The sequence below is a fragment of the Histoplasma capsulatum genome, genomic scaffold, assembly GCF_000149585.1.
Source record: "Histoplasma capsulatum NAm1 scaffold_6 genomic scaffold, whole genome shotgun sequence".
Lineage (NCBI taxonomy): Eukaryota > Fungi > Ascomycota > Eurotiomycetes > Onygenales > Ajellomycetaceae > Histoplasma > Histoplasma mississippiense.
Genome location: NW_001813977.1, coordinates 1,543,669 through 1,556,990, shown reverse-complemented (window position 1 = coordinate 1,556,990; position 13,322 = coordinate 1,543,669). Strand labels below are relative to the sequence as shown.

Sequence of the window (13,322 nt, the reverse complement as noted above, 5' to 3'; positions counted from 1 at the left end):
CGATAAATGGAAGTTAATTATCTTGTAAACCCCATTTCTAGATGCACATCAACAGGAAGCGTGGAAGACGATCCCTAAACCAGTCCCTATTTCATTAGCCAACAAATCCCATACATGGTGCGGCCTATTTGCGGTTGCTCCCAATTTGTCTTGGGGGGGGGGAAGAGGCAGCGTAGGTCCGAAGGCATATAAAGCCAGCCCTCCTCCCACTTTGCCTCTATCGCTCCATCTTCCCTTTTCTCCTCAGAGGTCATCCCACTTTTGCAAACTATCTGACGCTACACTTCCATCATGAGTACCCGGACAACTCGAACTCGTAAGATCGAGGAATCAGAGACCGACCCAGTGGACAGTAGAGGCGGCAGTGGTTCAAGTTCTGCCACAGGTGCAACAGAAACTCCCATCATTCTATTGATAACGGGTCGTAACTGACATCTGGACGCAGAAAAGAACGATAGTATTTGAACAACTGGTGTGATAGGCACTTCAACTTATTCACACCTTGGCATAGAACGACCGATGTAACGTGACTCACCACCCAACGAACTCATCCACCCAACGAACTCCTATTTTTTCCATGAATCCCTGCAACTCTTCAACTTCAACCACCCACCATGCCGCCCAACGAAGCAATTATAGAGCAAGCGATCGCTCAATTGAATCGACAATTGATTCCTAAATATGCTGAGGTTGCAAAGGAATTCGGAATCAATCGCGTTACCTTGATGCGGCGGTTCAAAGGTCAACAGGTCTCCAGAACAGAGGCAACATCAATCTACTGTCAGAATCTCACGAATACTGAAGAACAACGCCTCCTATTTCATATTAATCAGTTATCCGATCGCGGCTTCCCTGTGACACCTCAAATACTGCGCAATTTTGTATTTGAGATCACCAAAATGCAAGTAGGAATCAACTGGGTGTCTCCCTTTTGTGAGCGGCATAAAGCAAAGATCAAGAGCATCTATCTTCGTGCTCTGGATCAAAAGAGAAAGCAGGCAGATAATAGCTACTATTTTGAACACTTCTTTACTCTTGTAATTGCAGTTTTTTTGCTTCTTTTCGCGTGCAATTCCATGAGCTTTTTGCTGACTTCTATTGAATAGTTGCAGGAGAAGATCAAGCAGTATAATATCCTACCCCAGAACACCTACAATTTCGATGAAAAGGCTTTCTTCTTGGCCTCCTTCGTACCCTCAAGCGAATCGTTTCTATAGAAGCTCTCAAACGAAAGCATACAATTGGAGCAGTGCAGGATGGCAGTAGAGAATTCATTTCTCTGCTTGCCGGTATTTGTGCAGATGGAACTACAATTCCACCTGCACTCATTTACCGCGGGGAATCAAGAGATATGCAAGATACGTGGCTTGAAGATTTTGATCCTAAAAAGGATCAGGCATACTTCGCTGCTTCAGAAAATGGATGGAGTAATGATGAATATGGGTTAACCTGGCTGAAACAGGTGTTTGATCCTCATACAAAGCAAAAAGCAAGAAATCATTACCGCCTGCTTATATTAAATGGCCATTCATCTCATATAAATATGGCATTCATTGATTATGCGGATCAGAATCGAATTTTGCTTGCTATTCTTCCTCCCCACTCTACACACTGTTTACAGCCGCTAGATGTTGGAATATTTGGCCCACTTGCAAAGGCATATTCAGATCAACTAGATTCTTATACACGTTCTGGCTATGGCTTTATTCGGACTACAAAGCGAGATTTTTGGCGATTATTTCGTGCTGCATGGGAAATCTCTACAACTGCGGAAAATATCAAATCTGCCTTCATGGCCACTGGCATACATCCTATAGATCCTGCCCGCGTTCTCAAAAAGATTCAACCACGTCCGCTTACACCCCCGGAACTGCTTCAGCAGCGTACACCTACATCTATACGAGCTTTGCGAGGCCTGATAAAGCAGGCAAGTCAACGTCACCGCCGACTTTCAGTTGATATTAAAAAAATTCTCCGCGCTGGGGAGAATATTGCTCTGGACAGAGAGGTTCTCTTAATAGAGAATAAGAATCTTCAGACTGCTCTAAATAATGAGAGAAGGCGACGCAAACAGGGTAAGCGTATGGGGTTGCTTAATCCATCAAATCCCTCACTTGCTCAATTCTTTTCTCCCACAAAGGTGCAGGCCGCGAGGGAGCAAGCAGATGCTAATGAAACTGCGAAAATCGATGATCAGGCACGCAAGGAGGATATGAAGCTTCAACGAGCGATTCTTCGTGAGCAAAAGCAGACAGAGCTCATGGAGCGGAAGGAACAACGTGAGAAGGAACGTTTAGAAGCTGCTCAACGCCGTGAGGAGGCCAAAGCTGCAGCTGCAGCTAAACGTTGTATAGAGAAGCAACGGCGAGATGAACAGAAGCTTCAACTGCAAAAAGAGAAGGGAGAACGTGCTGCTAAACGTCATGAAGCACAGTTGGCAAAGAAGGCACTCGCGGAGGCCTCAAAGAGGCCTACAAGAAGATCAACAGTGGGCTCAAAACACCGTAGAAGCTCTATACAACCTTCTAAAAGCGGTAATAAGTGCCGCACGCAGGCCCCCCCAGTGGAATCAAATGATATTCCTTCTCTGAAACCTTCTACGTCGCGATCCGATTCAACCGTTTCAAAACCACGAGTTTCACGTTCCGGGCGGATTATTAGGCCAAGCAATCGTTCTCTGAATTAATCATATATATTTATATGATGTATTCTACATATAGTTTTAATCTTAAATAAATAATATTAATATCTTCTTGCATTGTTGTGCTACAGTTGAAAATTAACGGCTCTATAGAGCGCTTTTTGGAGTTCGTTGGGTGGATGAGTTCGTTGGGTGGTGAGTCACGTTACGTCAGCAAGCATGTCATCCTTGGCGCGGGGCACCTTTGTCCTCATATTTAGGCGGGACCGAACCACCAGAAATGATAAACTTTGGGCCATCCGATACCGAAGATTAATATTACTTTGCTTGCCTGTTTTCACACAATTGCAACATGACTGATGCAAATACCGACTCCAAGAAATGTGGTACTTGCGCCATTGCTGATGTCAACTTGAAACGCTGCGCAAAATGTCAGACAAAATTCTACTGCTCTCGTGATTGTCAAAAGAGGGACTGGAAGACACACAAGAAAACTTGTGCACGCAATGCACCATCCCCTGAGAGTAATATCCCATCGAAAGGCTTATCTGTTGCAATTGACAAGCCTTTTCATCGGCTTGATGCCAGAACTTGGATGCACGATCGTCCGAAAGATGACGTTTACAAGCTCCTTATCGATACTTATCGCTTACGTATGGAGGACGAATATAAATTTAATGGCGATGTCGACATGGACAGTATCTACAGTGGAGTACAAGACGGTCGGCGAGGGTTTGAGCGTTTCCTTAGGCTTGTCAACACTCGTTCGCGTCTGCTCCCAGCATGGTGGTCGCAGGGGAACGTGGCAGAATGTGTGGCAGTGGGCACGAAGGGCGGCTGGAGCAACTTAGGATGTGCGATCGAAAAGAGAGACGTGATCGAGCATTATGGCAACTCCAATATGCCAATGCAGCTGAGAATGTTCGGGGAGCAAATATATGGACATAGCCCAGGCGGGCATGATGTGGCTGCGATGCTTCAGATTCAAATGATGATTGAGAGCGGAGATGGCAAGATGCACGCGACTCATCTCGATATAAGCTCTTGATACTACTGCTTCTGCGAGCTTACCTAACGTATCATGGGGTAGAGGGAATGAGCTCGCATCTAGAGCCAAAATGCTTTCATCAATCACTCAATGCTTTTGTCATGCTGCGGTTGTGAAAGGTCTGCACCATCTCCACAAGTGCGCTCCGAATTTATGGAAGAGAATTTTCCAAACACTTGAGATTAGCAACATCCCAATCTTCTTTTGCAGAAGCCTGTAGATCGGTATTTTCTTTCGCGTCGATGCGTCACCCTACTCCATACCTCAAAAGCACATGAGCCATCTAGGAGATTCTGTGGATCTATATTGAGACAGATTCAGATAGTATTACTTATCCTGTGCCATTGACCTCTATTTACAATGTTATGCTACTAAAAGAAAAGGGAGCCGAGTCTCCGAATTAGCCTTTGTAATGCTGCTGGGCGTGAAGAATTGCGAATGCCGCTAGAAAAACTAAGCATCACGTGATTTAATTAGTCCATATTGGGGATGGTGGGCCAAAGTTTACCACCTGCCTCGTTGACCCCAGAGAGATGATTCCTGACACTTTTGACAGTTGGAACCCTCGCTTTTCAATGGAATTGATTAATTGAAGGAAAATAGAGAAACATTTGGAATGGACCGATACGCTAGGTCAAGGCAACAGGGCTATCACAGAAAACTTTTTCCTGAGTGATTGTACCACGCTTTTGTGGGTGAATGGCGTGTCAAATGTCAGGACTGTCGGCTAATATGAGGTGGATATCCTAAGGGATTCGAGCAAGGTATGTGGGGTGCGGGAGATTCCCAACATTCTACAGTAGCATTGATACAAAACTAGACGTGAAAATTGCAAATTAACTTCTATAACAGACTGGTTGGATTATGCCCGGAGAGATGTGCAAAAACAGTTCAAGACATCGCCAGCGTGAGTGAAGGGAGGCTGATTGAGTGTTTGATGTCTCTGCTCTCCTTCAACTGATAATATAAACCCCGATAATGATCACGCTCTTCTGTCAATATCTCCACCCTCTTTTCTAGCTCATCTACCCGAGTCTTCTTCCGCTCGCGAAACCTTTTAGAGGCAACGCTATTTTTTAGCCGTTTCTCTCTCGCCTCCAGTGACGTAGATTTCCGATCGACATTGACGCCTATACGCGATAATCTTTCCGCAAACTCTGTTGCTGCCTGTGGCATAGTCGTCGGAGGAACATCTTTTGAACGTCTCAATCCACCCGGTTGCGATGGAGCAAGAGAAATACCTGTGGGATACTGCTGCTGATTGGAATGTGTTGAGGATGAGGTCATCTGCGGCTGGCGAAACACATGGTAGGATGATTGTGGCGTGCTTTTCATGAAAATAATGATCAGCACCGAGTGTATTGGAGGCCTGCTTTGAGCTGTTTGCATGGGAGGCTACCGGCACCAGGAATTGGGTCGGTTGCTCACGAGTCCTAGAAGAAACCGAAGGGTTATTGTCCGATCGGACTTGAGTGGCAACATGTGAGGGGGAGCTGTGGTAGTGCTGAGGCAATTGTGTGGCAGCGGTCGTGGGCTGATATTTTGGCTGCTCAAAGTTGGGAAATGTGTCGGCGTTTATAACCGCCCGTAGGTCGGTGGGACGCCGCTGCTTCAGCCGTGGGAGCATCTTTTCTTCGTATGGCTGGCGAAAACGTCCGAGATCCTTGGGGTGCTGCAATGTTTCGTGATCGCAAGTCGTACCCAATAGCTGGGGAACCTCTTTCTCGGCCGTCATTACAACCTTGTTTGCTGTATCTTTGTCTGACCGAGTGTACGTGCAAACCTCTCTCGGCGCGCACGGGAGGATGAGGTTTGGGAACTCCAGTTGTGTCATAGAGGCCTCTGCCCATGTCGGCAAAATTGAGAATTCAAACACGTTGCGTGATATCTTGAGTATATACCTGGCTGAAGAGACAGTTGCACGATGGGACAGATGGTCCGGAGGGCACCAGATATTCATTTATGTTCTGTGCCCATCCGGACGAACTAGGCGGCCCTTGCGAGTGAATCAAGTCATCCCAATTTCCCCTGCCCATACCCGGTATACTTATTCAATCAGGCATGATCATTGGCGTTAAACTCCGCCTTCACGAACCGATTCCATCCTGGCCATACATATTTCCCGATTGGGGGTGGTCTTGGCGTTGCTTGGTTGATCATCTCCTATCCCCTACCCGGGATCATGTGACCATCCTTCCTGCTTCGACAATTTGGTGTTAAGCGGATTATTGGGCCTCTCGACATCCTTGGCAACAATTCAGCAGGCGCTAGTCTCTTTCATTTGATGCTCGCCAGAGTGGAGAAAATTTCAACAAAAGGAGACGCCAACATGAGGCCCTTAGTGTTTATGTATCAACTCACCTTTGGTCAAGGGAGTGAGTCGTGGTAGGCTACGAGCTAGTCAATTCATTCTCGTATTCGTTTGTTACTGCAAGTAAAATCATTGGACGGATGTGAGTTCTTTTAATGCATCGCTCCTGAGTGATCTGGGGGTAGGGTAAGCGCCTAGCTATCGATATCCCGTCCTTCCTGGGCCACCTCTAGCCAATAAAACTCGATTGCCATGCTCTTTCCTTTGCGATGTTCAGCAAGTCGCTCGAAAAATGCGGCACCGCACCAGAGTCAAAACTGCTGCCTGGAGCATGAAAATTTATAAAGCGAGCGCTTGAAGGATGTCCTTGTAGGCACACAGAGACGTCATTTTCTGCGATTCGGAATTACTGTCCACCTCGCACAAACATCCTAAAGCATTGCTCATCCTTAAAAAAACGAACCTAGCTCTTCGCGACGATGGCGGCGCGATACGTTTCAAGCCAGCTCATCCAGACCATCCAGAAGGGCGGGAAAAGCATCGTGGTGGAGTGCGTCGATAAGACGACCGCTTGGATCCGTCCAGCAGGCTTTCCTACCACTAGCGTCAGATCCGAATTTGTCCAAATCGTTGAAGAAAACATTAACTCTCTCCAGCCTACGACTGCCATAGTTGCAATGAAGTAAGCCACTTCGGTCTTTCCTTCATAGAACAACATGTTTTCCTTACCATCGAATCAGGGAATCCGAACGTAGGTGTTAATTTCTGGAAGGTTCTGTAACGATGACATCATTCAGTGGCAAGTCTAAACTCCTTGTCAAGGCCTAGGGTGTCCAGGCGTTTTTGAGCTGAAACTGTGTAATGGTATTGATACGGTTTTGCAACCTGGCGGGTATTTTCATGGCCTCGATAGTTGGTTGCTTGATTGGTGGAGCTGAGAAAGAGTCATCCGCAAAATACTGTTTGTTTTGAACTGGCATCAAGCTTGTATTGACTGTTCAACTATTTACACCTCTCCTCAGAAATCTCTGCAGATCTACATGCTGGTTCCTAATGTCGTCGCCGCCGCTTTCCACAGTTTTCCTGGCCCGCAGTCCATCACAGTGTCGGTTAACACACTTCAATTCAAGTATGGAATGCAACTGTACCTGTTGGGTTTTGATCATCGGCTCCAGGAGCGCAATATATGAAAATAGGGTCCTGGCGTCCGCGAGGATTACTGCACAGTCAAACCAATTTAATTTATGGATATGCCGTCTCACTTCATCTGTATATTCTTCCAGCCTCTTCCGGATGTAGCCCATCTCCTCTTGACTAAGAGGTTTATACATCTGCTGAAAAGGCATTATTGACCGGCTCTCTGCAAGAACTGTATAGATTGATTGAGTCCAATCCGGTACAGATCTCGAAGGTTGGAGCTCGCTCGTCCAGGAAACCCTCGATATCTTTCAGCAGGGCTATTTTCTCGTCCTCATCCATGATTACTGTCGAAATTGGTCTGATGTCTCTTGCCTTCGCTTTCCTCCATTCACCATCATGATGCTCAAAGACTGTAGTCTTTTTCTGGATACGCTTTAGATACTCGGCTCGGCAATCACTAAGGAGCTCTCTCAGGATTTGCTCGGATCCGCCGATGCAGGAGATGGAAATCTCTTCCTTGGTCTCTTTTGCTATGCACTGGAACCGGAGCAGACGGTTCTTGTACATGAAGAAGAATGATCCATTCCAAGGTGAAAAAGCGCAAAGGTTTTTTCTTGTACTCGTTTGAAAGATCATCAGCATATGCTCTTTCACTTCTCATATTTCATTCCGGCCTAGGAGCCCTATTGATATTGCCTATCACATTCCAGCCGATGGTCTATCTTGCCTACATCCCATGGCACAGTATTTGTTTGCTCTTCTCCCTCATTTCTTTGTCTCCCACTTTTGTTTTTCTTCAAAGCATTTTTATCCGCGTATTTTGTCTAACTCAGAAGGCGATTGAGTCAGATTTACAACAATGGCTGCATGATTTTCGTCTGCTGTAAAAAGACGAAGTCGGCCAATAATGGATGTGAATAGTTCACCTCTTTCTGTGGTGGAGATGAGGACTTAATTCAGGAGGTCTTCTGGAAAGGTGAAACAAAATATAGATATATCAAATTTTGGAAGGAGTTTGTTGACATTTCTGAAGAGGAGGATGAGTGCATCGTGGCAATCCCTTGAACAAGTTAATGCTTGCGAGACTAACCGTTAGCAGCTGCCGGAAGTGGGTCTAAGGGACTTGGAAGGCCGTTGGCCCCACTTTCCAACTTAGTGTAGTTACTGGAGATTTGGGCTGGCGATCAAGTCCATTTTTAGTAACAGGAACAAGGCCAAGGCACAGGATGCATCCCTTGGGGCTGGCAAACATGTTATGCTTCCCATCATGCCACCTTCTATTTCTATTTCTGATTTAAGGCTGCAGCCCCCTTTGACGTCCCGCCCAAGCAGCTGTGTGTGGATGGGATCTCAAATAACCAGTCTCAAAATTCCGGTGACTTTGAACCCGAAGCGAAGACACACCAGATTGCTTTTTCCACAGGCAATTCAGCGTGCAGCACACATGGGCCAAATGTGGATCTGGATGAGGGTCGATTGTTCGCTCGCTTGGAAAATGCGATTCTCATTGCCCTGGTGCCCTGTGGCTGTGATGGATTCAAATACAGGGCCTCTGCTTCCCCTCCCTTACAGAGATATAATGCTGCTGTCTTTCTCCCAAACCTGTCATGGAGTCAATGCTATTTGGATTTCCATTAGTTTGCCAGCTCAAATTACCTGTCACTCTAAAGCCCCCGCTAAGATGACAGATGCTACCTTTTCACTACCAGAAACTTCGGCTGAGAAGACAGGTATGTTCTATCTTTGAGAATATTTAGACGCCATATTAACAAGGTCTCAGAAGAAACGATCCATAGCAGTATCGAAGACCGCACGATTAATATTCTGATACGCTTTGGCTCTGGATTTCCATCTGTTGTCACCCAGGGAGCAATTGACATTCCGAATACCCCCTGCATCTCTACGTCGTGTAATTATTGCACTTCTGGTCGAAGATTGTCAATCGATCCAGTGAGAGTCGTGGATTCGTGGGTTAATACCATACAGGACCTTGGATGCATTCCTAGCCTGTATGACCGGGATACCCTGCAAATTCCTGGGGGGGATTGTTCATGAAGTTTTGCAGTTTCTCAAATGGGATACCAAGAGCTATCGTGATTGTCAGCCTACATTGATGTTCTTGATCTTATTAAAGACGTTGGCCCGAGTCCCTTTTATCGGTGAGGATGGTGAAATTCAGTGCTGCTCTGTTACCCATTCAATACAAATGGAGCTTTTTCAACGCATGCAAGAATTCGAGGTCGACAAAATTCTCCAACTAGAGAAGGGCAAAGGATATCCAGTGTGTGTTGTTTATATTAGGCTTCTTTTATCTGTGGCATTTGATGACGCCCGGGTTTTGGACCTTAACACACATAACATGAAAGTTGGCATTGATACTACAGCTCTGAAGAATATTACTGGCAAGCTTTTGAACATTTTTTCTCCTGTCTATCCTAGTAATGTCCTGTGTCAACTAGAAGAGGTGGAACGATTAAGAAGGCAGGAGAAAAAGTCTATCAACCAACTAAGACTTCTTCTTAAAGACATATATTCCATGGCCTGGACAAAACTGATTTTGTTTTCTCAGAAAATATATTTTTTTTTTTCTTTTTCGCATTCCAGGGGTTCAAATTGACACGGTCCCATTATATATCGACAATAACTCAGCCCTGAAACTTAACAAAAACCCAGAATTCCACAGCAGATCCAAACACATTGACGTCAAACATCACTTTATACACGAAAAAGTGGAAGAAGGTGTCATTGACACCAAACGAGTGGCCACAAAGGATAACTTGGCCGATATATTCACCAAAGCCTTAGCTGGACCAACACACAATGAGCAGGTGGATCGCCTTAACATGTTGTCAGGGGGAGCAGGTATGACTGAAAAACCTGACACAGATCAATCTGGTACCCGGCCAGCAAGAAAGACGGTACAGACTACATTGAGAAAGAGACAGGAAGGTAGAGTGAGGATGAATCACGCTATGGGATTCTTTTGAGCGCCAGGACCGCTTCTGGTCCCTGGCCCAGGGGGAGTTGAATCCCTATCACGTGACATACATGTATGACTAAGCCCTCAAGGAACAAGGGAAGGGGTACTATGACCAGTGCTTAAGGACATGTGCAGTAGGTCCACCGACCTTGGTTGCCATGCTGGAGTCAGGAGCCCATAGGCCCTGACTGGTCCATGGAACGCGGTCCATGGACCTGGTAGGCCCAAAGACGGCCAACTTGGGGCCATGCTGGCCTGTGGACAGCAGAGGCCATTGAATCGATTTCTGTGGTCCTATGGCGACCAAGGACCCACGACCATATGCCCCAGGACTTTCCCGCATTTTGGATCACGCACGATGCTTAGTTCTCTCTCATTCTCGTTCGCTGTCGGCATACTGTGACACAGACGCCACCATCTCTTCGTCGACGTTCAACTCCCCGCCAAACACCATGAAGACGGTGTTGGTCCCATCTTCGATGGCCGCGTCACAGCACTGTACAGGAGCGATCGGTTTCAAGTTCTTGTCATAGAAGGTCGCCAGTCGGTTCCAAGCATCCTTCTTAGCCATTCGCTCCACCATGGACCGGTCGGAAGGCTCGGACGGGTTAATAACCATCTTATATGTGTCAACCCAATTCCCTTGCTCGCGAGCCTTGAAAATGATCGTGACCGTTCTAGCGCCGGTTGACACATCCTCGAGCCTGGATGCCCCTTGAAGCTGCGAATCTGGCTGCGAGCGTTGGAGTCTGTTGCCCGTTTTCAAAGATCGTTCGGCAGCGGCTCTTGTCGCAGTCCCCTGTGAAACACCTCTCTCCGAAGCTTTTGGGATGCCTCCAGGTCTCCGCAGCTTACCCTGCCGCGTTTGGGAGACTTCCAACCGTGTTGATCCGGCGGTGCTTTCAGCAGCTTTTCGACTCTCAACTTCTGGAGGGGGGTCTGCGACGTTCGTCGCTCGCTCAGTGCTTGCAGGGTCAACGGTGCTGTGAGCGCCATCACCCTTAATGGGCATGAAGGGTGCGAAGTCGAGCTGTGTGACGGGCCGTGGGGTGTGCGTCTCCTCTGCGGCTGTTGGCACAGCCGCCCTCTCTTCTTCCTCCGGCTGCAGCTGTACTGGCTCCGCTGCCTCTCTTGCAGGCCGCTCATGATCTGCTTGCTCAGCAACGGCTCTTTCTTCCGCTTCTTGTTGAAGACGTGCCTTTCCAGCCGCGTGCCCAATAGCTGCCCTTTCCTCGGCCTCCTTTTGAACCTGTTCCTGTTCAGCTCTCTCGACAGTATGCCTTTCCTCCTCTTCACGCTGAATTTGCTCTCGGTTAACTTGCTCAGCTGCAGCTTCTTCCGCGTCTCGCCGAAGCTGTTCCTGTTCCGCAGCATATCGTTCAACGGCCGCCCTTGCCTCCTCCTCTTCCTGCCTCAGTTGTTCTTGTCGAAGCTGTTCTTGTTCTGCGGCATATTGTTCAGCGGCCACTCTTGCCTCCTCCTCCTGCCTCAGCTGTTCTTGTCGAAGCTGTTCTTGTTCCGCGGCATATCGTTCGGCGGCCACTCTTGCCTCCTCCTCCTGCCTCAGCTGTTCTTGTCGAAGCTGTTCTTGTTCCGCGGCATATCGTTCAGCAGCCGCCCTTGCCTCCTCCTCTTCCTGCCTCAGTTGTTCTTGTTCTGCGGCATATCGTTCGGCGGCCAATTTTTCCTCCTCCTGCTGGCGAAGCTGTTCTTGTTCCGCGGCATATTGTTCAGCGGCTGCACAAAGCACTGAGAGAAAGAAGGGCGTTTACAATCCACCACAGCCAAAGAAACTTGTGGAATTCCAGCGAAGGATGCTGGGCGTTGTGCGAGCTGTTTTTGGATTCGTCCTCTTGTCGAAGGGCCTCCTTGGATATTTCCAACGAGCATCACTTTTTGGCCCCGTGATCGAAAGCGTAACCTGGTCACCCTACTCCCATACCTCAAAAGCACATGGGTCATCTAGGACATTCTATGAGTCCGGTCTGGATCTATATTGAGACAGATTCAGATAGTATTACTTATCCTGTGCCATTAACCTCTATTTACCACTAAAAGAAGAGGAGCCGAGTCTCCGAATTAGGCTACGCTGCTCTTTTCTTGCTACCTCCAGTATTGCGGAAAGATGCTATGCTAACAGGAAAAAGGAACGACTGCTAAAAGGGGTGACTAGTAAAGAATGTAAGTATGTAAAATGACCAAAAATGTAGAAGTGAAGAAATTCAGAAATCCAGAAGTCCAAAGTTCCAGACGCGAAGCCGCCTGGGTGCCCAAATAGCCGCTGTGGACTCACCAATTGCAGTGACAACCAGCTTTAGCAGGCCATCACGGCTAGATTGATCTTGCACTCGCATATAGCCATCCTTTTACGCACAGTTTCCTTTTTCCATGTCTATGGTGCTCTGGGATCATACCGGGGGAAAATTTGACATGGTGGCAGACGGCTGATGGGGAGAAGTTGGTATAGATGGAACCACGGTTTCAAGGAACATGGTCGTGGTTATATTCTGCTCCTAGGCCTGAGAGGGGAAATACTTTTGGGCTTGCAGTCGTCTTGTGCACTCCATTTAAGCCGTATAAATACCATGCGCTTTGCTTGCAGGAGAGCAAAGCATTCTCGCGGATACCCTTCAGTTTGGACGTATATCTCTGTATACCTGCATTCTCCTGATCTTCCGTTCTCTCTTGATAGTCAATATGGAATGGCCGCAGCTGACACTTGAAGACAATCAGCCGCATCCGCTCCAGGGCCCGGTTGAACTCACTTCCTCGCCAGATTCTACAGCAAATGCCGGAGTCAGGATGTCACACCAGAGTCGAAAACGATTACCGCCACACCAGGGCATTGTTCAGAGAAGACGTCGGCGGAGACAATGTCTCTTCCACAAAATTGTTGAATACACTGATGGGAACGAGGCACAGGTTTATATTCTAATTGACATTCACGGCCAATACTTTATCTTGAACACTGATTCAGGTGGTACATGGCCACCTTCAGAAGAACAGATTGTATGAGCTCCAATTTTAGTCTGGAAGCTCCACTCACAACTGACAATGAGCAGGAGAAGCACTATCCTCATACAGTTCGCAAGACATATAAAGATTATCAAGCATCATCTAAAAAGAGGCGCGGAGGGAGAGAGACTCTCTTCAGAAAGAGTGTGGAGTACAGTGATAAATGCAGTGCTGATGTCTATGTCAT

General features: G+C 47.3%; 6 protein-coding genes across 6 annotated transcripts; 3 read left to right on the top strand and 3 right to left on the bottom strand.

Moving 5' to 3' along the window:
• Nucleotides 1–614: 614 nt before the first annotated feature.
• On the top strand, nt 615–1,217 carry HCAG_06794 (predicted protein; the record flags this gene model as incomplete). Its single annotated transcript, XM_001539139.1, has 2 exons — nt 615–905; nt 1,107–1,217. The coding sequence occupies 2 exons, from the start codon at nt 615–617 to the stop codon at nt 1,215–1,217; spliced, it is 402 nt and encodes a 133-aa protein (XP_001539189.1).
• A 575-nt stretch (nt 1,218–1,792) lies between these two features.
• Nucleotides 1,793–2,508, top strand: HCAG_06793 (predicted protein; the record flags this gene model as incomplete). Its single annotated transcript, XM_001539138.1, has 2 exons — nt 1,793–2,312; nt 2,435–2,508. The coding sequence occupies 2 exons, from the start codon at nt 1,793–1,795 to the stop codon at nt 2,506–2,508; spliced, it is 594 nt and encodes a 197-aa protein (XP_001539188.1).
• A 2,072-nt stretch (nt 2,509–4,580) lies between these two features.
• On the bottom strand, nt 4,581–5,424 carry HCAG_06792 (predicted protein; the record flags this gene model as incomplete). The annotated part of the gene is made up of 2 exons (XM_001539137.1): nt 4,581–4,743; nt 4,826–5,424. 2 exons carry the CDS (start codon nt 5,422–5,424, stop codon nt 4,581–4,583), a joined length of 762 nt encoding a protein of 253 aa, XP_001539187.1.
• Nucleotides 5,425–7,323: 1,899 nt separating this feature from the next.
• HCAG_06791 (predicted protein) lies at nt 7,324–7,707 on the bottom strand (the record flags this gene model as incomplete). Its single annotated transcript, XM_001539136.1, has 1 exon — nt 7,324–7,707. One exon carries the CDS (start codon nt 7,705–7,707, stop codon nt 7,324–7,326), a length of 384 nt encoding a protein of 127 aa, XP_001539186.1.
• A 1,114-nt stretch (nt 7,708–8,821) lies between these two features.
• HCAG_06790 (predicted protein) lies at nt 8,822–10,127 on the top strand (the record flags this gene model as incomplete). The annotated part of the gene is made up of 4 exons (XM_001539135.1): nt 8,822–8,870; nt 9,147–9,423; nt 9,824–10,002; nt 10,048–10,127. 4 exons carry the CDS (start codon nt 8,822–8,824, stop codon nt 10,125–10,127), a joined length of 585 nt encoding a protein of 194 aa, XP_001539185.1.
• A 366-nt stretch (nt 10,128–10,493) lies between these two features.
• On the bottom strand, nt 10,494–12,474 carry HCAG_06789 (predicted protein; the record flags this gene model as incomplete). Its single annotated transcript, XM_001539134.1, has 3 exons — nt 10,494–11,825; nt 12,063–12,082; nt 12,414–12,474. 3 exons carry the CDS (start codon nt 12,472–12,474, stop codon nt 10,494–10,496), a joined length of 1,413 nt encoding a protein of 470 aa, XP_001539184.1.
• Nucleotides 12,475–13,322: the final 848 nt, after the last annotated feature.